General features: G+C 49.5%; 3 protein-coding genes across 14 annotated transcripts in view; all 3 read right to left on the reverse strand.

The window, feature by feature from the left end:
• The window catches only part of LOC107391394 (1-phosphatidylinositol 4,5-bisphosphate phosphodiesterase eta-2-like), a 111,520-nt gene extending 100,175 nt beyond the window's left edge, over positions 1 to 11,345 (reverse strand). The window contains exons 1-3 of one of the 3 annotated variants that reach the window (XR_011516689.1): positions 7,298 to 11,345; positions 5,432 to 5,599; positions 43 to 135 (exon numbers count right to left, since the gene is read on the reverse strand). The gene's annotated coding sequence lies outside the window, so the exon portion shown is untranslated. The remainder of the gene's footprint in view (positions 1 to 42; positions 136 to 5,431; positions 5,600 to 7,297) is intronic. The other 2 variants (XM_070544927.1, XR_011516690.1) reach the window with 2 other exon arrangements.
• Positions 11,346 to 11,487: 142 nt separating this feature from the next.
• Positions 11,488 to 18,336, reverse strand: si:ch211-251b21.1 (probable glutamate receptor). Its single transcript, XM_015968699.3, has 10 exons — positions 18,180 to 18,336; positions 18,033 to 18,102; positions 16,360 to 16,391; positions 14,408 to 14,587; positions 13,992 to 14,215; positions 13,491 to 13,588; positions 13,137 to 13,348; positions 12,836 to 13,055; positions 11,873 to 12,123; positions 11,488 to 11,797 (listed from the first exon to the last, which is right to left on the reverse strand). Exons 2-10 carry the CDS (start codon positions 18,088 to 18,090, stop codon positions 11,699 to 11,701), a joined length of 1,374 nt encoding a protein of 457 aa, XP_015824185.3. The 5' UTR covers positions 18,091 to 18,102; positions 18,180 to 18,336; the 3' UTR covers positions 11,488 to 11,698.
• A 1,693-nt stretch (positions 18,337 to 20,029) lies between these two features.
• The window catches only part of plch2a (phospholipase C, eta 2a), a 138,572-nt gene continuing 134,154 nt past the window's right edge, over positions 20,030 to 24,447 (reverse strand). For 8 of the 10 annotated variants that reach the window (XM_070544919.1, XM_070544921.1, XM_070544920.1 and 5 more), the window contains one exon: positions 20,030 to 22,498. In XM_070544919.1, coding sequence (XP_070401020.1) covers positions 21,042 to 22,498 — 1,457 coding nt within the window. In that variant the 3' untranslated portion in view covers positions 20,030 to 21,041. Of the gene's footprint in view, positions 22,499 to 24,322; positions 24,352 to 24,447 lie in introns of all 10 variants that reach the window. The other 2 variants (XM_070544926.1, XM_070544925.1) reach the window with 2 other exon arrangements.

Raw genomic sequence — 24,447 nt, forward strand, 5'->3', positions numbered from 1 at the left:
CAGATCCTGTCAGAGGAGTTGGCTCCGAACTTCCTCACCTACCGGGAACGTTTGATGTTCTTGGCTGGATTCAGCAGGATGATGAGCCCGGTTGGACGCACATCTGAACATTTTCTTTTCATCCACCTGAGAAAACTGGAGTAAGAACATTCATTTATTCAGAGTGAGGTCACCAGGAGATCGTCGTCTGTCTTCTGGCTGATCAGGACTGATTTTCTGCTTTTAGCTCAAACGTCTCCTGAAGCGAAGGACAGCTTTTAATACGACTTCCGGTCCTTCCTGTCGCTGTTTAGGGTCTGAAACGATGGATCAGACACTTTTGCTGTTTTTAATACCCGGAAATAACAAACGGAGCCGTTAACATAACCAAGTGTGTGTTACATTATTATGGGATGGCATCACAGTACTAAAGGTTAAAAGGTGCCCTCACCACCTGTAGGTCCTCCACCAGGGGGCAGCAGACATGTAGAGGATGGATGTGGTAGGTTTCTGGTGAAGGTACTAATCCTGATGCTGCGTCTGAAGGATTTATGGACACACGGGGTTTGAGGGATCCAATGGGCTTTCAGATCGACTCCTACATTAGAATTCCTGGTTCCGGTAGAATTCCCCCTCCTGATTCTGCAGCAGGTCAGATCCTGACTGATCAGAACTATTCCTCAAGAACTCCAACTAAAATGCACCATGTGCTCCTTTAATGGTTAATTAATACAGTAAATTCATGTAAACAATAGAAAATATAATAAAAGTCTGATCTTCTCCAGGGTCAACTACAAATAAAATCCTTCTTCTGTTCATTCCAAACAGGAAATGAGCTGTCGTGAGTCATGATTAGACTATTAGCAGGACTTTTATACTGAAATTATTAAATATAAAGACATTTTTGTTCTGTAATTTCACATTTTTCTAAACATTTTGTTCTGGATAACTGAATCTTTTGCCGCCTGAGAGGCTCCACCACACCGGCAGGAAACATTTGCCTCAGAGATTATTTTATATTTTTGGACTAAAATGTGATGAAGTCAGAAATCTACGCGAGTCTCTGAACTGCATCCTCATGTCTGGACCACGTTTTCTACCAGCTCCGGCACCTCAGTTAAAGGCCAAGTTCACTCCTTTCCACACATCTGCGCTGGTCTCTGGTCGGGCTGTGACGGATAAACCGATGCAACCAGAGGCTCGGCTCAACTAAAGAGGTGCGGCTGCGTCGGCGGCAGCCTCCTCATCCATAAGAGACAGAATTCCTAGATGAATCGGTTGCAGAGTCATGGATCGGGATTGCGAGACGTTGAATCGGTTGGCAGTCACACGAGTGCCAGCCTCTCTTAGACAACGTGTGAGCTGAAGCTGCTGCTGGTGTTGGCATGAGTGATGGACAAGTGGAGGAGGTGGAGAACGACAGCATCGTTGCTTAATGCATGAGAGGAGGAGCCGCGGTCAAGACCCCGGGGAGCGTGCAGCCAAGAACATTTCACATGTTCTCCAGCTACTTGGTCACAATTCAGCACGCGTTGAGGAAGTCACGGCATCAGTCGCACGTTTCGTCACAGAGGAATCATGTGACCATGCAGTGGAGCAGGAGGCGTTTAAATAGCCCAGATATACGACACGCTCCTGACCAACACGCGTACGCCAGCGTTGTTTGTCCGAGTTCAGAGCCAAGCTGAACGAGTGGTAGCAAGAAGCGACGCTCGGACGTCACGTGTGATGACCGCAAAGCTCCGGATTGGCGGTCTTGAACGCGTCGCTGGGAAGAACAGGTGCTCTCCTGAAGCAGGCGTGTGCTGACCGGAACCTTCTTGACAAAGAGCCAGCCCAGTAACCGACACCAACATGGTTCTAGCTGGTGTGGAAGCTGAGAGGAGTCCTCTCCTCTTGTTCTGGAAAAGCACACAGCATTCCGAGGAGAAGAAACGGGCTGGGCATTCAGTGTGTGACCTCTGACATCACAGGGCCTCTCCTCTGCTACAGCCGCACATCTAGAATGCAACCTGACCTGAAGCATGCGTGGTAATGCTCGTGAACATTCCCACGTTCCACAAACGTCACAGCAGAGCAACTTCACAAAGGTCTGGAACGCCAGCGAAAGGAAAAGCATTCCAAGCTTTTCCGAAAGGATTTAAAAAAACATCCTAAAAAGGGTTTTTCGGTAAAGATGGTCTTTAGCAAAAAAATAAGTCAAAAGGTAAAAACAACAACATCAACAATCATATAATAATATTAAATAATTATAAATAATAATAATATTTATAATTATAACATTAATATTATTATTATTTATAATAATTATTATTTTAGTTAATAATCAGTAATAATAAAGTGAATTTGTCGTTTTCCCAGGAACGTGGGTAAATCGTGACTCCTCCACCGGATTCGATCCCAGTTTTCTCCTCTGGTTTAGGTTCTGGGTCGTGTTCTCTCCTCCGTCTGCTCGGTTCTGCTGGACGTCCTCCAACACGCCACCTCCCAGCACCAGTTTTGAAGCGCCACCTGTTTCATACAATCCCATTTCAATGTCTAATCAGCCCCATTCACGTTTCTGCCGGTGACTCACGCTGGAAATCAGTTTCTAAAGCCTCCTTTCAGCACCAACCGTGGATTTCCACACAGCTCCACTCTCATTACCAGAACTCGAGTGCAAAGCTGGAAATTCAGCGGCCCGGGTCAAAGCACTGCGAGCACAGAAGACGGCTCTTTGTTGCTCTCTCTCTCTCTGGATTCGAGTCTGGGCGCCCTCAAGGTTAGCCGATTAGCATACAACATCAGATGTGTGTATTCAGAGGCGTCCGGGAGGCGAATCAGGTCTCAGCTCCTGCATACATGCACATGTGGCATTAGCATGTGTTCCAGTTCTCTGACCCACAAACCGGGTCAGGCTGTGGTGTACAGCAGCCATCCATCATGGCGGTTCTGGAATCAGGAGCTTCTTCCTCTTCCACAGGAACACAAACGGTCTTCCACTCCGTCAGCGATCAGCAAATCGATGCTTCGGACTTTAAAGTTGAAGCAACAGAGACGGTTTCATTGATTTTTCTGCACATTCTCTGCAGCTTTGATCTGAAGCAGCCTGAGAGCCGCTGCTCTCGGCACAAACACCAGAACACGGAAACTTGAGGTCGGCGAGCTGACACGACCGCGGTGTTAGCCACAGGAGCTCTACAGCTGCTGTTTCAGGGCTAACCCTCTCATCAAAACACTCCTTCACCAAAGAATGTGCTACTCCGATTCACTGAAGGATGGGAACAGGAAGTGCAGAATATTAGATTAGAATAAATATGAACTTCTGGATCAGTGGAATGTTGCATCAACGCTTTTTCAGGTTCTGGTGAGTCAGCTGATCCCGGACCACAGGAAGGACACGTGGACACAGAAAACAGGGTTGTCTTCATCAACGTTCTGCCTCTGGTAACTCAGGTCAGTATTATTTTGGGGTACAGCTTTATGTTTGAGACTCTTATTGTGAAATTTTAAAAGATTTGACCCGTTTCCTCCCCGTGTTTGTCCTGGCCTCCGACCCCTCCGGCACATAAATGCAACCCAGAGCAGATTCTCTCCTTTGTGGTTTTTTATCTTCAACTTCATTCAAAGTTTACCTGCAGGAAAATGTTGGTGAAACCTGGTGAGAGCGGGCCGATACCAGTCAGGCCATGAACCGTCCTAAAGTACAGCACGTGCACATGTGCATGTATGAGCGTGCACGTGAACCAACAGGAACTTCGGAGTTCTGCAGATGATGAACAAGTCAGAGGACAGCTGCAGCTTCAGTTTAGCTCTCCGTGTTTAGCCCCGCCCCCGTCGGGTCCACACATTTCCGTGTTTAGCCCCGCCCCCGTCGGGTCCACACATTTCCGTGTTTAGCCCCGCCCCCGTCGGGTCCACACATTTCCGTGTTTAGCCCCGCCCCCGTCGGGTCCACACATTTCCGTGTTTAGCCCCGCCCCCGTCGGGTCCACACATCTGTGTTTAGCCCCGCCCCCGTCGGGTCCACACATTTCCGTGGTTAGCCCCGCCCCCGTCGGGTCCACACATCTGTGTTTAGCCCCGCCCCCGTCGGGTCCACACATCTGTGTTTAGCCCCGCCCCCGTCGGGTCCACACATCTGTGTTTAGCCCCGCCCCCGTCGGGTCCACACATTTCCGTGTTTAACCCCGCCCCCGTCGGGTCCACACATCTGTGTTTAGCCCCGCCCCCGTCGGGTCCACACATTTCCGTGTTTAACCCCGCCCCCGTCGGGTCCACACATTTCCATCTGCAGCAGAAACCATCTGGAAGAAGGACGCACAAGGAAGTGCCAGCTGGCCCTGACTACCATTTTTAGTCTTTAGCCAATCACAGTAACTCGAATGATGTGTACCATGTGCGTCTGGAAAACAACAACAACTCACTCAAGCTTAATTCATTCATTCACTCACTCACGCGGCATTACCATGTCTTCAGGGGATTTCTGCCGGTTTTGCAGCAAGAATATGGACATAAGGGGCAGGGCGCTACAAGACTGGCCTGGTCTTGGACTTGTTCGCGTCTGAAACGGTGGCGGTGCGCCACCGCACACCCCATCCTGAATCTACACTCGGCTGACCTGGAGCTGCAAACTGTCACAGACTCCAGCTCTAGAAGACTCCTTTCTATGGTTTTATCAGAAAAAGGCTGACCTCAGACCTCCTCCTCCCAGAGCACCTCCTCCTGGAGGATCCTGAGAATTCCCAGGAAAATCCCATTGAGCTCATCCTAAGGCGTGGGTCCGGCTCGCTGCGTTTATCCAGGTTGTCTGATGTTTTCTCACATTTAAACACATTTGACTTCAGCTCGTCCCCGCCGGCCAACCACAGATTTATCAAGTTAAAAAGGGTTTTGATAGACAAACATTTGGACCTCGAGTGTTTTTGTTTTAATTTGCATAAATAATCCATTTGAGTTTTCATGCATGCGTAAATCCATCTATTGAGTCCCATTCTGGTGGAATTCTGCAAAAAGGAAAAATAGAAATCCTAAAACAGAATCTGCAGCAGGAGGAGTGACTTCTGCACGTTCTAAAAAATCATGCAGCGGACGTCACCTCCTGTTTAACCTGCCGTCACCGCAGATAACGGTTTCCATAGCAACCACCAAAACTGTCCCTGGACGTCAGAATCTTCCAAATGCATCCCGGCAATCCGGATCACTCCCTCTGCTGCCACTATTCACACGTTCATCGCTCCCTGAAGTCCATCAATAATTCAGCATGGAACTTCTCAAGAAGTGTATACACACACACACACACACACACACACACACACACACACACACACACACACACACACACACACACACACACACACACACACACACACACACACACACACACACACACACACAGTCCCCTGTGTGATTTATAGAAGGGCACTGTGAGGGGCTCCTCCAGTGGAGGCCATTATCATGCAAGCAGGCACACCTGCAGACATCAATAAGGGAGGCGGGGGGTCCTGCGGGTCTCGGGGTCACGGCTGTGGGGTGCCCCGGCATCAGCAGGACTCCTCTCAGACTGTCACAGCCTTTCACCAGCAGATCCAACAACAAGCAGCGCCTTTTCACCATCGTTCCACCGCGCCTGTCAGTCAGTCTGCAGAAAAGAGCAAGAGGCCTCGCCATGACACGTGTAGGAACAGGAAGGAGGCCAGAGAGCACCTTCAAAACAAGAGCGTCGAGTTTCTGACTCGGACTGGAGTCCAGAACCACTCTGCAGCGCGATCCGTGAAGCCACAGGTGTATAAACCCTTAAAGTGGAGGAACCGAATCGGGGAACAACTAAATAACAGCAGAGTGTGATGTTTCTGGCTCTGAAATACTAAATAATGAAATAAACCTGATGAGGTGAGACCGACTCATGTTCATCACAAACAGAGAGTTGGTGTAAAAGGTTCAAACAAAACTTGAAAATGTTAACGCGGCTGCCAGTGACCAATAAGGATCACCATGGTAACTGCCAGTGGCTCGTTGGCATCACCATGGTAACTGCACATCTGCAGGACACAAAAGCTTTTAAACCAATCACCACATGACATCACATGATGTAAATGTTCTGAAAATCACACAAGAAACGTGTTTTCCATGTTAAAACGTCTCCGACATTCCACATGAACCAGAATTCCTCTTCAAACAAAACGTTTCAGACCCATTTCAACCCCAAAGTGGGCGGGGCTTGATTACCGCTGATTCTGCGCCCACGCGGTACAACGTACAGCCTCATCTTTCCCACATGAGCCTGATTTATTTCCTGTTTGGGATTTTCCCAAAGTCCTCAGGAGGAGATTAGGAAGTTTGCATTCAGGGGAAGTTCCTGGAAGAGCTTCTGTGCTGAATGTCTAACGAGACGCGTCCTTCACTGAAACTGCTGAAGTCAGCTTCTCTGAGCCGGACGAGCTGCATGTTCACAGCTTTTAATTCCCCGCAGTCTCAAAGAGGAGGAGAAAGAGTCCGAGAGGAGGTGAACAAGTGAAGGATGAGGAGAAAGTGTCTGAGAGGAGGTGAACAAGTGAAGGATGAGGAGAAAGTGTCTGAGAGGAGGTGAACAAGTGAAGGATGAGGAGAAAGTGTCTGAGAGGAGGTGAACAAGTGAAGGATGAGGAGAAAGTGTCTGAGAGAAGGTGAACAAGTGAAGGATGAGGAGAAAGTGTCTGAGAGGAGGTGAACAAGTGAAGGATGAGGAGAAAGAGTCCGAGAGGAGGTGAACAAGTGAAGGATGAGGAGAAAGTGTCTGAGAGGAGGTGAACAAGTGAAGGATGAGGAGAAAGTGTCTGAGAGGAGGTGAACAAGTGAAGGATGAGGAGAAAGTGTCTGAGAGGAGGTGAACAAGTGAAGGATGAGGAGAAAGAGTCCGAGAGGAGGTGAACAAGTGAAGGATGAGGAGAAAAGCGGTTCAGACTGGTCCTGAATGTCTCTCCTCAGGTCTAAGAAGGAAACATCAGGAGGAGCTAAACTAGCTTAACCGTAACCAACAAACTAAAACCGGACTCAACCGGTCCGACCCAGAAATATTCTCCTGAATAAAGAATAAATTAATCTGATGTTTCTAAAACAGATGAAAGCTGCAACATTTAAACCTCCTTTTTGTTCTTTAAGGTGGAATTTCATTTTCAGACTCCTTAAACCAAACCAAACCAGAACCATCAAATCCACCTTTCTGACCCAAATCCGGCCGCAGTAAATAAAAGTCAATTCAAGTAAAAGTAAGACGACTGCAGCAAGGCTCAGTCTCCCAACATCTATCAAGTCCACCTCAAATTTCCAGCCAGAACCACACAGGTGCTGCTCCTCTTACCTTTGATGATCTTCTTGATTTCAGTTTCAATGAATTCCTTAAAGTTCTGCTTCCTTTCCCTCCTGGGCCCATTTCTTCCTCTTCGGTAGAACCACCTGCTTCTGATGCCTCACTGGGCGGAGCTAAACCCAAAGCATGATGGGCTCACCTGTGCTTTGCTGCAGGTGTGGTTGGTCTGACTGACGTCTATCTCAGCCAGTAGGAGAGCTTTGCTGCTTTCTTCAGTCATTGGACGTAAACCAGGTGATGAAACGTGCTGAAGCACCAATCAGAGCGCAGGTAGATCACCTGGTCATGATTATCAATCAATTTTTCATCACTCTCACCTGCCTGTTCAGATCAGACATTTGTATGTGAGGGGGTTTGTGCTGATGTGTGTGTGTGTGTGTGTGTGTGTGTGTGTGTGTGTGTGTGTGTGTGTGTGTGTGTGTGTGTGTGTGTGTGTGTGTGTGTGTGTGTGTGTAGGATTTACAGCTAAATCTCGTTCTCAAAGCTGCAGGCTGCAGAGTATACTACCAACACACACACACACACACACACACACACACACACACACACACACACACACACACGCACACACACACACCTCCTGTCAGCTGTAAATCAACGAGTCCTCCATCTGATGAGCAGGTCGAGCTCAGGTCGTCTCACTGATGAAGACGATGGTCTCTCCTGAGCAGCGATGGAGCCGTTTTCCTCCCAGGTCAAAAACAAACAAATAAAGATGTTAAACCAGAACTTTTAAAGGTTCTGCCTCCTGACCTGCCGAGGACGTGTAAACGACCTGACCTGCTGAGGACTTGTAAACGACCTGACCTGCTGAGGACGTGTAAACGAGGACGTGTAAACGACCTGATCTGCTGAGGACGTGTAAACGACCTGATCTGCCGAGGACGTGTAAACGACCTGACCTGCCGAGGACGTGTAAACGACCTGACCTGCTGAGGACTTGTAAACGACCTGACCTGCTGAGGACGTGTAAACGAGGACGTGTAAACGACCTGATCTGCTGAGGACTTGTAAACGACCTGACCTGCTGAGGACGTGTAAACGAGGACGTGTAAACGACCTGATCTGCTGAGGACGTGTAAACGACCTGATCTGCCGAGGACGTGTAAACGACCTGACCTGCCGAGGACGTGTAAACGACCTGATCTGCCGAGGACGTGTAAACGACCTGATCTGCCGAGGACGTGTAAACGACCTGATCTGCCGAGGACGTGTAAACGACCTGACCTGCCGAGGACGTGTAAACGACCTGACCTGCCGAGGACGTGTAAACGACCTGATCTGCCGAGGACGTGTAAACGACCTGATCTGCCGAGGACGTGTAAACGACCTGATTTGCCGAGGACGTGTAAACGACCTGACCTGCTGAGGACGTGTAAACGACCTGACCTGCTGAGGACGTGTAAACGAGGACGTGTAAACGACCTGATCTGCTGAGGACATGTAAACGACCTGACTTGCTGAGGACTTGTAAACGACCTGACCTGCTGAGGACGTGTAAACGAGGACGTGTAAACGACCTGATCTGCTGAGGACGTGTAAACGAGGACGTGTAAACGACCTGATCTGCTGAGGACATGTAAACGACCTGACCTGCCGAGGACGTGTAAATGACCTGATCTGCTGAGGACGTGTAAACGACCTGATCTGCTGAGGACATGTAAACGACCTGACCTGCCGAGGACACGTAAACGACCTGACCTGCCGAGGACGCGTAAACGACCTGACCTGCCGAGGACTTGTAAACGACCTGACCTGCTGAGGACGTGTAAACGACCTGACCTGCTGAGGACGTGTAAACGACCTGACCTGCTGAGGACGTGTAAACGACCTGACCTGCTGAGGACGTGTAAACGAGGACGTGTAAACGACCTGATCTGCTGAGGACGTGTAAACGATCTGACCTGCTGAGGACGTGTAAACGACCTGACCTGCTGAGGACGTGTAAACGATCTGACCTGCTGAGGACGTGTAAACGACCTGACCTGCTGAGGATGTGTAAACGACCTGACCTGCTGAGGACATGTAAACGATCTGACCTGCTGAGGACGTGTAAACGACCTGACCTGCTGAGGACGTGTAAACGACCTGACCTGCTGAGGACGTGTAAACGACCTGACCTGCTGAGGACGTGTAAACGACCTGACCTGCTGAGGACGTGTAAACGACCTGACCTGCCGAGGACGTGTAAACGACCTGACCTGCCGAGGATGTGTAAACGACCTGACCTGCGGAGGACGTGTAAACGACCTGACCTGCCGAGGACGTGTAAATGACCTGACCTGCCGAGGACGCGTAAACGACCTGACCTGCCGAGGACGTGTAAACGACCTGACCTGCCGAGGACGCGTAAACGACCTGACCTGCCGAGGATGTGTAAACGACCTGACCTGCCGAGGACGTGTAAACGATCTGACCTGCTGAGGACGTGTAAACGACCTGACCTGCTGAGGATGTGTAAACGACCTGACCTGCTGAGGACATGTAAACGATCTGACCTGCTGAGGACATGTAAACGATCTGACCTGCTGAGGACGTGTAAACGACCTGACCTGCTGAGGACGTGTAAACGACCTGACCTGCTGAGGACATGTAAACGACCTGACCTGCTGAGGACGTGTAAACGAGGACATGTAAACGACCTGACCTGCTGAGGACGTGTAAACGAGGACATGTAAACGACCTGACCTGCTGAGGACGTGTAAACGACCTGACCTGCTCGTGCTACAAACCTCTCAGGTTGTGTGATTCATGAAGAGTGAACCATGATTCAGTAGAAAGAAATAAACGCGGGTCAGGTCAATAGATTTTTCTCTAATTCACCTTTAATCTTGCCTGTTTTCACACGCTACGGAAGCCCATTTGTGCCACTCAAAAAAAGTTGGTTGCATGTTTTTTTCCACTTCACGGCTGAAATTGAAACGTATGTCTGACCTCTGAGTTGTGTGTGGTGAAACTCTTATTTCCCTCTGGGATTAATAAAGTATCTTTGATTTTATTTGATTGATTTGATGATTTTAGAGACGATCAGGAGCTCCAAACAAGATCGCGATGTTTGATTTATGACGTTAAACTCATGTTTGAACTCTCTCCCCCTGAGCCTGAGATCAGTGGACTCAGTGGTCTCCTTTAAACTCACCTGTTCAGGTTTGGTGTGACCTTCATCTCCACCCTCTCCTGGTTCCGGCTTTCCAGGGATCCTGTATTCACTTTTATTATTAATTTTCTTTCTTTCTTCTCATTTTTTATTTAATTGTATGAAATTCTCCTTTTAATGTATTTAAATAATGATAATTTTTGACATTTTTCTCTTGTTCCGGGTGATTTTATCCTGAGAAGGGCGTTGCAGAAAACCAGAAGTCTTGATTATGACTCATCGTGTCTTCTAACTGCTTTAATGAGCTTCTATACAAGTTGGACCATAAAATAGTAATGAGGTCATTTGTAACTTCCTTAATTATGAACAGCTGTTGAGATAAGGGCCGACCAATGGGAGGGCTTCTGACTGTTACTGAAATATGACGTCACAGAACCGGTGTCAGTGACGGTTATTTATGAGCCACTAACTTTTGCTGACTGAGTTGGGTTCTGGTTCTGGTTCTCAACCATCATGGAAAGGAAGGTTAACGTCAAAATAAGTCCTGCAGCGCCTCCTGGTGGAGGTCCTGCTACCCTACAGGAGCTGAAACTTCACAGCTGGTGATGGTTGTCGCTCCCCGGGCTTCTGTCCGGACTTCAGCTCCACCTGAGGTTCTGCTTGTGAGAAACAGAACCTCAAACAGAACCTCTCGCTATCGGACTTTTTTCTCATGAAAACATTTAAACCTCACGTTTCCTCGTTTTCAGACGTTTCTGATTTCATTTGGATCCCGAGGACAGATGTTATTCTCCATAGAAACAGACGAACAAACAGGTGAAGCTGTTTTATGAATCCCATAATATTCCGTTTGGATCAGGAGTAAAGTCACCATAGAAACGAGGACATTAGCTTTATTATTATTGCAGTTGTTTAGAAATGAGCGGGTTAGGAAAGCCTAGTCCTGGAGCATGTTTCCCTTGTGTCCCTGCTCCAACTCACCTGCTGTGTTGGAGCAGGGACACAACAAAAACATGCTGGATAGCCCCCAGACTGAAGGACGAAACCAGTTCTACCTGCTGAAAGGATGAAAACATTCCCAGAGGAGCGTTGGAACGTTTATTTAGAAATTTCCACAGAAGAACAACAACGTTCCGCCCGACAAGGAAGCGGTTCCATTAGGAATGACAGAAGGGGGTTTAGTATCTAAAGGTTCTGGGTTCTGCTAACGGACCAGAACTTTCCTACAGACGTAAAAAAAAAACACGCATCTGCTTCTAGAGAAAACCCAAAGATTCCCACTGACGTTCCATGTTTCACGCTTTGCTTTTCTCCGACCTCTCCGGCTCCTCCACCTCCCCTCTGCTCCCGAACCGCCGGTTCAGCTCCGACGTCAGAACAGAGCAGCAGGATTTCTGGGAAACAGGGAAGACTTAACCAACAGAACCACCATCCGGCCCAACCCCAGCCTGAAGAATTCCCTTCCCTACCTTCCCAGCCTTGGCTTGGCTCCGGGCCCTGGACAGGAGCTCCAGCAGGGCCAGCAGGAGTCCCACAGCCAGACCCAGACCCAGGAGCAGGAAGAGACCCCGCAGGTCGTGGGACTGCAGCGCCTCGGACTCGTGGTGGTCGTCGGTACCGACGCAGCTGCTGGCCCACCATTTGTCCCTCAGGTGTGTGAGCTCACCTGCCTCGCTCAGCTTCAGGATGGCGATGGTCAGGTTCTTCACCAGCGGGGATCCTGGTCCAGGATGAAGACGTTAGAGAGGAAAGAAACTTCTTAGAGGTTCTTTCATCCTAAACGCACGTGAGAACCGGGACAGAACCTGTGGAGAATCCCACCAGGTTCTGGAGCCTTTGTCCCAACTATCAAACTGCTCAGATGATCGCAGATCCAGATGAATCCGGACCGGATCCCTCAGGACCCCACCAGGTTGTCCTCTCGTCTCAGATCCGGTCTGTGGCGTTTCGATCTAAACAAGTCCCGGAGAGGACGGAGGTCCGGTTTGGGATCCTTCAGGGATGGGAATCTGGTGGCAGATCTAGTCGGGATGAGACTCTGCTCCACCAGGTCCGAGTTCCTGAGGAGGAAACTCGGAGCGGGGCGGAGGTCTGAGCAGGAAGTTTTATAGGAACCAGGAGGAATCTCGGGACAGAGCCAGGACATTCCCCCGGACCCTCCATGAAGGTTCTTCCTGATCCCGATTCAGGATCATCTAAAGTAAAAACCTGGAAGACGTTCCCATTTCAGTGTTTCATTTGGGAATTTAGGGATGAATTTGTGGGAAATTACCTGAAAAGGTAGAATTCTTATAGTAAAAAAGTGGTTTAAGAGCGTCACGCCTGGTGACTTCAGCTTTATTCTGGTTCTGGTTCTGGAACACAACCAGGAGGTTCATCCCTAACAGATTCCCTGGAATCACGTGTGATCCTGACTAATTCCAACTCCTCACCCAGAGGTGCGGCGATGCTGTAGGACCTCATGGAGATGATCTCCTGAGCCCGGGTCAGGGTGCAGTACCGGGCCACGGCCAGGTCCAGGGACACGGCTTCCCCGATGAAGGCAAAGTTCCCCTCCTGGGCCCGGCGGAAGCCCTCGCTGGTGGAGCTCACGTAGCTCTTCTTCCGCTCCATGTGCTGGTAGAGCCGCCGGTAAACCGGGTTGTTGGAGTTCTGCGGCAGAAAACAGACTCATTCATTCATTCCAGCAGGACTTGAACTAATCAGAACCGGGGACGGAGAACCAGGTCGTGCCTTAAAGAACAACATAGAGGACCCGGACTGAATCGTCCCGTAGTCCACCACGTCCTGGTTGGCCAGGTCCTCGAAGCTGGAGATGTGTTTGTGCTCCGAGTGGAGAACCGAGTGGAAGTTGGCAAAGTAGCAGGCGAGCAGCAGCACCGCAAACAGCCACCAGATGGCGCCAACGACACGTCCAGACAGGGCTTTGGGATGTGGACCGGCACCTGGGGGGTGGGGGGCAGAACTCATGATCCAGATCCCAAACAAAAAAAACCTGGAAAACTAAGTCCAGCCTGTTAACGAGTCCATGTGGACTGTTTGAAATCCTGACGGAGGAGGAAAGTGTCACGTTTCGGGTCGGGTCACCTTGCAGGGCGAGCGCTCCGGTGATGTACCAGAGGCTGTGCAGCAGAGTGAAGCTGTGCTCGTCCTTCTCCGGTTCGGCCCACTCCGTGGGACTGATCCTGCAAGGAAACACAGACCAGGAGCTTCCGACGTTCCTCGTTTCTGAACAATAACCTCTGCGTGGTTCCTACAGCTTTAGTCTGGCTGAGATCGAGTTTCCTGTTTTTAATATTTCTCTTGGTAAATAATCTCCTGAACCGGATCTTCTAAATCAGTCGAGTTTACAGAAATTGGGCTGAAAGGTATGAGATCACACATTCCTGTTTCTGCTGGCTACTAGGGTGGCCCTGATGAGCCTCTGGCGGCAGCTTTAACATTTCTGTTCCTCTTGAACAGCTTTGACACTAAAACTCAGACATTTTATCTCTGACTCTGAATCGGATGAACCTTTCGGTGTCGCTAGTGAACTCCTCTCCGTTCGGGTCAAGGTGGATCTGACTGGAGGAGGAAGATGAGTCTCACCTTCCCACCAGGAACAGACAGAGAGCCGTCAGCAGGAAGGCCACCAGAACCCCGGCCCACATGTCGCTGGAGAACGGGGACAGCAGGCTGAAGGCGCTGGAGCCCGAGCTGCTGCTTTTACGCATGATGAAGCTGAGTCCGGTGTGGATGAAGGGCGTGGTCATGTCCACCACATGCTCTCTGACGGCCGTGACGGTCAGCGGGGCCACAGCCAGGTCTGCTTCCTGTGGGCGGGGACAGACACAGGTGAGGTTAGCACGACCCTAACCCTTCACACACATCCCCCGTCTTCTCCTCACTAGAACAGCCTCCCTCTCCCGCCACGCCCACTCTCCCATGTCACTCAGGACGAGTCCATCCTGGACCAGGCCTCTGTTGTCCCTCTTCACTGATGGTGTTGATCCAAACCGACTTACCCCTCTGATAATCTCCCCGATCATCCCGTTCCAGTTCCCATTTGCATCCATGGCTCCGTACCGGTGATCCTTCACCATCTGGACCCGGTACGTGAAGCCGAGCTGCTTGGAGAGCTCTGAAATCAGGTCAATGCAGTAACCCTCCATCTGGGAACCTTTGGTCATGGCGTACGGCTCATCCTGGCAAAACGAGAGTCCAAGTAAACAGGAAGTGATTCAAACTAACGCGCTTTGATCCTCTTAAACTGAAGACCTTGATACAAAAGATGAGGATCTTTTCATGAGCTTGACCAACCTTTTTTTGGGGGGGGGGGGGCTAGTTTAGTGGTATTCTTGCATGCTTGGTCACTTCTCTACTACTTAGCTATCTGAGCCGTAGTAACGCAGAAACGTCTCCACTGAGGGATCGATGAAGTCTTAAGGCTGCTGGTTTCGGCCATTTTCAGGTGAGTTTCTACATAACATGACAGATCGCTACAGTCAACCAAGGGCGCCCTCAAGGGGTGGCCGAGGGGGCCATGGCCACCCCTAAAAAATTGCTGCCCCCCTCCCCCCCAGGAGAAGCCAGTGTTAACAAATCATATTAATGTTCAGTCAAACCACATATTGATCTTGTTTATTCAAGTTATAATTTTAAAACAAAATAAAATATTACAATTAATGAGTAAAAAAAATCTGAATTAAAAAAATACATATGTTTCTGCAGTTCACCATTTAAATTTTTTTTATCTCCATTGTGTGTTTAACACAGCAACAGGTGAATTAACCTAAAAATACATGTTTGAATTAAATTTGGAATAACATTTCAAATAACTGAAATGTTTTTGTTTGTAAAATTTAAATTAAATGTTTTGAAAACGTTCTGTTATTTTAATAAAAATGAATAAAGACACAACGCAGCACATCGCCACAGGCTAAACTCTCCCAGAGTTACCACAAGGACCAACTTGTTGTGCCACTGCAAAAAATGTCTTTGGCCCCATCTGGCCACCCCTATCAACATTTTCTGGAGGCGCCCCTGCTGTCAGCTGCAGTGGCAGCAGGTGGGGCGCATCGTCGGTTTTCTGATGCACTAACCACACATCACCACCAGGGGATGCCAAATAACCATTCTTAATCCCCGCCCCTAATGTAATAAAACATTCAAAAAAAAAAAAAAAGGTTTAACTTTGAAACGAAGCTTCACCTACAACAAACCTAATGTTGACCCGTCCCCAAAACAAAAAAACACCCAGAAGCAGCGAGACCTCCCGATAAAACTCTTCTATCATTTTAACTCCACATGAAACATCATTTCAGTCAAACGCTAGCTAATGTTGGTGGAAGGTAGCACGTTACCGCATTAGCTCTGGTCACATGCTAGCAGCAGAATCAACCGTGTTAGCTTCTACATCACCATTATTTACTCTTTAAGCATCAAAACAGGTAAAGTTTCTGTTTTACCTGAGAATTTTGTTAAATGATCTAGATCAGGGGTGTCCAATCCTGGTCCTGGAGGGCCGGTATCTAGCAGGTTTTGTGGTTTTTCTACTCCAACAGACTTGATTCAGTGGTTGAAACACCTGTGCAGCAGCTCACCAGGCTCTGCAGAAGCCTGTTAATTAGCTGCTGATTGAAATCAGGTGTGATGAAGCAGAGTTCAAACTAAAACATGCAGGACACCGGCCCTCCAGGACCAGGATTGGACACCCCTGATCTAGATGCTGCCTTTGCAAGTCTAATAGCCATGTTAATAAGCTAATATGCTAACAGAATTAGAGTGTTGTAGGTATTTTTAGCTTATTTTTATAAAAACTAAATTTCTTTCAGGGCTACAAACTGACGCTAAAACATGGGTTAGGGTAAAGTTTTTAAACTTGTGTGATTAAAGACTTTGTTGACGAAGTCATGGTGAAATCCGGACTTCCTCCTTTAATCTGACTGAGCTGGTCTGAAGGGGGAAGGCGGGATACCTGTATGGTGGTGATGGTCAGCTCCTTGGCATCTAGAAGAGACAAAAACAGCGTTTAGGTTTGTGTGCAGCAGCGTGTTGTTGTGATTGAGCATGAGAATCAGGACTAAACGAGCGGATCCGGCCCGATCTCTGGCCGCTGGTTTGTAGTTTTATGTCTACAAGCGAAAGCGCGGAACGACTCCTGAAAGCTAATGAAGTGTTTTGTTGCTTCGAGTCCCGTTCATGTGTTTCTCTCAAAGCCACGGCGGTAAATTAGCCAAAGAGCCTCCGGAGGACAATGGCGGTTTTGTGTCCGGTTGTTTTTCAGGAGACTTGAGAAAGTGGCTCCATACTGAGGGGAGGCTGCGAGCTAAGGTGGAGGGGGGGCACCAGGCCCCCATGAGGGGATGAAAGTCAGAACCCGTTGTCCTTCGGACCTCTCCAGCCAGTGTGTAATCAGAGCCAAACGTCTCCTTTCAGGCCTCCCGACACTCACAACGGTTTTCGTTTAGCCATATCGGGCCGATGCCATTCCCAGCGTGACCAGCAGGACCCAACAAGAGCTGCCAGGGCCGGTCAGAGGAGACCAGCGGAGGTGCCAGGGGACAAAAGCCGGCCCGTCTGGACGATACAGAACCCGTGACACTCCATCAGCCTCCTCTGGAGAAGATGGCAGGACCTAAGCTCTGCGGAGATGCCTGTCACCCCCCCCCCCCCCCCCCCCCCACCCCCGGGGTTAATTGATTCATTTCTGGACTGAAGCGGGTCAGAAACTGGGCTCTGACTCAGAGGATGGTCCCCCCTCTAGGCTTTGATTAGACTCCAGAAGTCCGGCAGGGCCTGTTTGGGAAAATGTAGGGATTGATTTGGGAGCGTGACCCTGTCTCAAAGGTCACCCAGAGCCTGCTGGAGGAGGTGGTTTTACTGGGAGGAGATCCTGGATCCCAGACAGCCCTAAAGGCTTCTGGCCGGGTCTAACCGCTAAAGTAATGATCGACGTTCAACAGCGGCGGACTTTAAACGGAGGAAAATTCATCTAATATTAAATAAAACCGGGAAAAATGAACTAATTACGGCCAATTCTGTTCATTTAAGCTTTCCAACAGTTCCCGTTCAGGAAAAGTTGTGTTAAAGTTGAGAATGTTGAGGTCTGACAGGATTTGAATTATTTTGCACATAAATTATTGGATTCAAACTAAAACTCCATATTTTTCCAGGATTCACAACATTTCTCGCATGTTCCACCGTCTCAAACCCATCTCGTGGTCCGTGGGAGTAAAGCTGGGACGCCTGGGGACTGAATGTCCTGCGTAGAACGTCTTTCCCAGTGATTCTGACAGAAATCAGCTGATCCTAAAGTCAGCTGATCGGCCGATTCCGTGGTTTTAAACACAGAAAGTTTGATTTTCTCTTTCTGGCTCAACGGACCAAAGACAATTTTCACCAAGTGCTGATTCACAAAAGCCAATTTTTTGTTTCTGACAAATTAGAGTTGGTATCGGCCCTTAGACCTGAATCGGTGCATCGGCTTTTACTTTAAGATGTAAACGAGTAAAACAGAAGTCCACCAGAGGAGTTTCCAGCGGATCGGGAACATCCTGTTCTCTAACTTCATAAGAAACACTAACCAGGAGCGGCTCGGTCACCCGTACGGACCCGGAGGGCGGACCCAGAAATCTGAGCTCTTCTTACCTGCAGCCAAGACCCGCAGCATCAAAGCCGCTGCACACCAAACCACACAGACGCTCATGTTGCTTCAGCGCTGGAAAACAACAGCTGATCAGAGACGGATGCTGATGAGAGAAAGACGGTGGAGATGAAACATGAGGGAGGTCTCACCGGGCAGAGGAGGAAACTGCTGCGTGTTCAGGACAGACGACCCCTAGAACATGTGGGGAACCAGACGTGTTCTTATGTAGCTGGTGGGAGGAGCCAGGTGGAGATTGTAGGGGGTTATATGAGGGAGGGGGGACCAGGAGGGAGGAGGTCCAACCCGCGATGGTCTGGAGGAATGTTCATGCAGCTGGAGAACAACAGACTCAGAGTTTTAGATGAAAACCATCACGTTTGATCTACCTTCAGATTCTCCTGTTTTGTGTTTGCAGAGAGAGAGAGAGAGAGAGAGAGAGGTGTGAGGGGCGATACGGGGCCCCTAGAACATGCACATCCCCCGCCCCCACCCCCCCATGGAGGCCCCTGAGCATCAATCTAAAGTCTGAATAAAGAATAAAAACAGCCTGCTGCAGCCGCCTGAAAGCCTTCAAGCGTCCAAACTTGGACAGAAACAGAAAACAGCTTCATAATTTACGTCCTATTTTGGGAAAGGAATCCTCCGAACGGATTCATTCGCTCCGATCCGTTTGAAAGCAGGCAGCGATTTTACGGTGAGGAGGAGGAGCAGCATTCATCCCCGGAGACAAAAACATTCTGTCAGGCCTGAAGAGCAAGACGGGCCTGGAGGTTCGGTTCGACCCAAACATGCCAACTCGTCTGGAAAAATACGGCTTTAAGAGGGACTCGGTGGCTTTCCTGGAATCCTAATGAAGCCGCCTTTTGTGTTTGTGTGCTGGCTGGAGCGGAGGCCGTGGCGCTGAAGAAGGGCTGGCAGCATCTGACGGAGCGCTGGAGGTGGCCGTCAGCCCTGGGGGGGACAGGCCCCACAAAGGGACAGGCCCTGAGTGACACACCGGTGTCCTGAGAAAGGATGGAGGACGGAGTCAGGATTCCCAAGGCTGGGAAAGCTTTCCCTGGAGTTCTCCACAAACTCCCCAGCTATTGGCCCTCACCTGGAGGTGAAAGCTGGAACCTCAGATGGAATCTGGGAATAAAAACATGTTTTTCTTCTGCTCCGACGACTCGTCCAGCTTCTCCTCTTTGTTTCTGCTCCGGCGGGGGTCCGTCCTCCTGGCAGGGAGGTGACGGCTGGTAAACGGACCCAAGCAGAGTCCATAATTAGAGCAGCAAGCAGACCGGGTCAGAGCTGGGGCCAGAGGCCCGTTCATGTCAGCTCGAGTGAGGCTCAGTCTGCAGGGTACATGGGGGGGGGGGGGGGGGGGGGGCAGAAACATGCAACTCACCTGTCATGCTCTCGAGCATTTAGCCTAAATAATGCTAAATACACCCTTCAGTCATCAGAACCACCTTAATGCTTCATGACCCTAAAAGGTGGTCCTCCGAGGTTCTGGTCCATCCTGACACGACTGCATCAGCTCCATCCGTGATGAGACGCTCCCGTTGCCCCACATCCCGCAGGTTCTGGACTGAGACCTGGAGACTGTGGAGGTCCGAGCATCAGAAGACGGGTTAGGGTGCAGCAGAAATCCAGACTCAGACCAGGAAAGGTGATCCCAGTTCTGGTATTCCTGTGGGAAATCTGTTCTTAGCTGCTGGAGTCCATCTGGAGCTTCTGCAGACGGTGAAGGAACCTGCCTGACCTCTGACCCCAGAGATGGCTGTGGGTCCTATAATCTGATTTCTCCATTAATGCTGGTTTTATTAACTCCAAAGGAACAAAACTTACATTTTAGACAGTTTTTATCAAAACTAGTTAGAAGTTTAAATACGACTGAACAGAAATGTAAATATTTAGTTTTTGCATGCGGGATGGTCTTCACAGCGAAACAGCCGTCGGTAAGCCCCGCCCACGGGATAGCAAACCCCACCTCTCCAGACAGATTCCACACAAAACAGTCGTTTCTGAGTTTTATTCAGGTCACTTTTACACATCGCTCGTCCTCTGAGGTTTTGGGCACACGACCTGGACGAACAGAACAGCCGGTGGACAAAACGTGCTTCAACATATCGTTCCCTTCTGGTTTAACTACAGTTAAAAGAACAACATGGCGTTTCAGACACAAAGCCCTGTGGAACGCCCAAAAGGAAAACAACAGTGGATCTTTACAGAAAACTCGGTAAATTAAAAGCAAAGCCTCAGAAAAACCATTCCAGTGCATGAACCGCATGCAGCCGACACAAAGTACTCGACTTAACGCGACGTTTTGCTTTAAAAACAGGACCTCAGCGCTACAACATGCTATAGCTAACGCTAGCAAGCGAATGGCAGCTCAGTCATTTACAATAAAACCACAAAACACATTTAAAATCAAAGCTGCAGCATAAAAACTATTAAAATATTTCCTGTAGCGACGAAAAGACGAGCCTCATCTGTTGGCATCAAACTGTACATCAGCTTTAATATCACAACATGCTAACACGTTCAGAATATTGCTAGTGACCCATGAGCACTCATGTCATGGCTCATAAAAAACATTTATTAAAACCTCGCCTCTATTGCTACTAAAAACTACTCAGACATGAGTAGATGACAGAAAACAGGATAGAAAATGTTCCAGAAGAACTTTACTAAATAAAATCCTGCAGGTGTGCTAGCTCCTTTAGAAAACCCGGCTCATGCAGGACCTCCACCAGGACTGAAACTGTTGATCAGTTTCTAACCGGCTTGGTTTGGAGGCTCGAAAAGTTTAAAAAAGTGTTAAATAAAAACAAACAAACAAACGTGGGGCCTGGTTCCTGGAAACCTCTGCATCTCCTGAAGCCTGCGTTCAGCTTCTGCCGTGGAAAGGCACCCAACCATCCCTGGGGTTCTGGGTTCTGGGACCGGGTCTGGGATGTGCTCTCGGGTAAGCGGTACAACACGAGCTTCTCGCTGTGTTGCTCACACTCGGTCCCGAAGCAGACTTCTCAAAGTTTGAGCATGAAAAAGAGTTCACTGTTTTCTGAGTCGGGGAGGTATTCCAGGGGGGGTCTCAGATCGAGTAGGTCCAGGCTGCTGCAGGGGCTCCGATCCACACAACACGCCCCCTCAGGGATCCCCCTCTCCTCTATGGGGCTAGCAGTAAGGCTAAAGCTAGCACTCCGGCCCTGGATCAGACCCTGCAGCCTCTGCTTTTCCTGGGCCTTCTTGGCCCGGTTTGCTATGTAGCGGACCCGGCTCTGACTCCTGGAGGAGGTGCGTCTCAGCAGCGTGTCATCAGGACTCTCCTCCTGGGAGTCCTTGGACGCGTTTCCTGGGGAGAAGTCATTTGGGTTCAGGGGCTCCACATCAGTCAGCTTACGCAGCTGCTCAGTCAGGTCGCTCTGGGGCCGGGACCTCAGAGGGTCGCCCTTCCGGACCTGCCCTCTGCTGGTCCGGACGATGAAGCTGCGGCTGATGCTGCGGTATTTGCTGTCAAAGCTGCAGGAGATGTCATCAGAGGTCAGATCTCCGAGGCTTTTGGACATTAAAGACGTAGCTGCAGACGTTGGAGATGGGCTGGGCGGACTTTTTGTTGCTGCCTGTCTGAGTCCCTCCATGTAGAGCCGGCACCAGGTGTGTCTCCGTTCCGTCAGTCTGCCAGGTGGGTCCTCAGGACCATCCTGAGCTGGGTGTAGTGGGCGGGGCTTGAGCTCATCTTTAGGACTTTGCTGAAGGTTGGGGTTTGACTTGCTCTTGCCAACCCGTGGGGCGTCACAGGAGATGGGTGCCGAGTGGCGGAAGCTGGAACTGCTGGGACCCGGCAGAACGCAGAGGCTCCTTCGGGCCAGGTTAGGAAGGGAGAGGTCGACAACTGTGTCGTTTGAGGACACGCTAGAGGACGAGGACACGCTGTCTCTGTGGCTGCCAGGCTCCAGTTTGCTCCAAAGGCGGTCGTTGGTGGTGGCGTCTGTACAGACTTCTGGTACCGCCGACTGGAGTGCACCATCAGCTCGAACGTGCCCTTCACGTTTTGCTCGTCTAACTGGTAAACGTGATGTGGGAGGGAGAAACAAGGCTCTCCTGGCCTGGGTTGGTGGTGCTGCCGAGACCAGTGGGGGTCCACTAGGCTTTGATTCTGCTGGATCGCTTTCCCTGTCCATCACACTTTCTTGGATTCTCTTCAGGTGTGGAGCGTTCTCGGTGGGTAAACAGGAGCTTCTGTTCGTGTCTAGGGACAACTCGATTTTCTCAGCAGGGGGTGTAAGTGGGAGGGGTGTGGCTTTGGTGGGACTGCACACCAAACCGTTTACAGGATCCAAGGAGGGGGAGTTGAGTGGGGATTCGGGTAAACACGGCCTCTCATCTGGAGCGGAGGCAAAGCTGATAAATCGACCGCTGTCGTCTTTAGCGTGTGGTGCAGGAAGCCGAGGAGGAGAATCAGGATTCTGCACTGAAGAAAAGTCTGGAAAGAGTGGAAAAGTCACGTTTAAACATCATGAAACAAACAGCCTGTCAACGTAGGGTTAACCTTAGTAGCGTCGACTAGCAGCACCAGTGAGTGGAAACTAAAATCCTGATGGAGGCCGATTAGTTTGTTACTAAATTCAGCATGGCCCAAAAGTTGCGATCTACTTTTGTACGTTAATTGTCTGTTTACCACAGATTTACTAAAACTGAGTAAAGAAAGAAAAAAATGGATGGGATGTTTTAGTGTGCATGAGTGGTGGTGGGGGGTGGGGGGCACAACAAATATTTAAAATTTAAAAGAAAACCAAGTCCATTTAATGCTTTAGGGCAGTGGATGAGAAAACTGGGGGCTCGTCCAGGATGTTTGAAACTTGCTGCCGAGACCCGTCATGATCTGGATCCTGAATACAACCCAATAAAACCTGGTGCATAACAAAAACCAAGGGAAATAGTGAATGGGGATCGTGTTTTAGCTCCAGTGGAATGGTTTAACTGGTTCATTTCGACCAGATCAACTCATCACTCCAGCTTTCTCATCGTCAGGTCTCCTGGAAAGAAGCACAAAAAGGCTGATCCTCCTCCCGGGGACCTTGGGGTAGGTGTGTACAGACTAGGGATGTAACGATCACATTATTTAGCTCTAAAACTTCGTCGTAGTCCCTTGATTTTGAGTAACTGTCGATACGAATTCCCGATCTGACACTAAAGAACACGTCCAAGTCGTCCTTGAAGCGTTTTATTATTTATTTATTTTGTTCTGTAATTATGTCATTTCCTTTGTTTATCCGCCAAAAACACACCATGTTTTATGAAGTACAGTGATAAAGATGAATATATTATACTTCTGAATGTTTGTCCTTAATGCAGCGGTAATGAGTGATGACGGTTCAGACACGAGGCGCCGCGGTCGGCAGGCTCACTTTTCTCTGCACAACACCTGTAACTACCACAGGTGGGCTCAGGTGCTGCAGGACTACGAATCCCAACGTTTTACAGTCTGTCTGCTATTTCCCCTTTCATTGTAAATGTCCGGTATTCGATATAGCGCCTTCTAGAGTCCTAGAACCCCCCAAGGTGCTTTACAACACAACCAGTCATTCACTCATTCACACTCAGGTGGGGATGAACTACAATGTAGCCACAGCTGCCCTGGGGCACACTGACAGAGGCGCCGCCAGCAGGTAAGAGGGGTTAAGTGTCTTGCCACAACGACAGCGACAAACTGAGCGGGGCTCGAACCTGCAACCTTCCGATTACGGGGCGAGCACTCAGCGCTTGTGCCACCGTCGCCCCATCTCTTTAACTGTGATAACCCTAGGACCTTGAATCCAAACTGAATTGTGAGGTACTCAAGATGGCACACCCCTACTCCACGCTAGCATGCTAGCAAGCGGCTACATATTCTGAATCCCCAGCAGCTGAAAAGAAAACCAAGCCGTTGGAATTCCGTAGAGTTTAATCCCCTTTTCCACCAGATTGGGGATCCTTCGTAAACCACGACTGAATCGGATCATCCCTAGTTTAGACGTCTTCCCATTAGCCAAACGGTTCTACGGACCCATTCAGACCAGAAGCCAACATGTTCCATGTGATCGGAATAACGGTGGATGGAGTCTCATTCCAGCCAGCGTTCAACCTTCCAGAGAGATGCTAATGATGTTCGTCTCGGCTACATTCCTGTAGCCTGGCGCTCCCATCAACCACGGCTTTGTGGGTTTGAACAACTAGCATGAGGAGGAAAATCTATCCCAACCCTGCAGGTGAATGAGGGGTGATGAGGTGAGAGGTCAACAGTACAGCCTGCATGCGTTCAGTTTACCTGGTTCTGGTCATCCCCTCAGTTCTGCACTAGGAACAGACAGCGTGCAAAAAGGGACAGAGAGGAAAAACGGAGTTATCCAAACAGGAAGGAGGAGGAAGAAAGAGAGGAAGGAAGCAGTTTGC

This window comes from Nothobranchius furzeri, chromosome 15, assembly GCF_043380555.1.
Source record: "Nothobranchius furzeri strain GRZ-AD chromosome 15, NfurGRZ-RIMD1, whole genome shotgun sequence".
Taxonomy (NCBI): domain Eukaryota; kingdom Metazoa; phylum Chordata; class Actinopteri; order Cyprinodontiformes; family Nothobranchiidae; genus Nothobranchius; species Nothobranchius furzeri.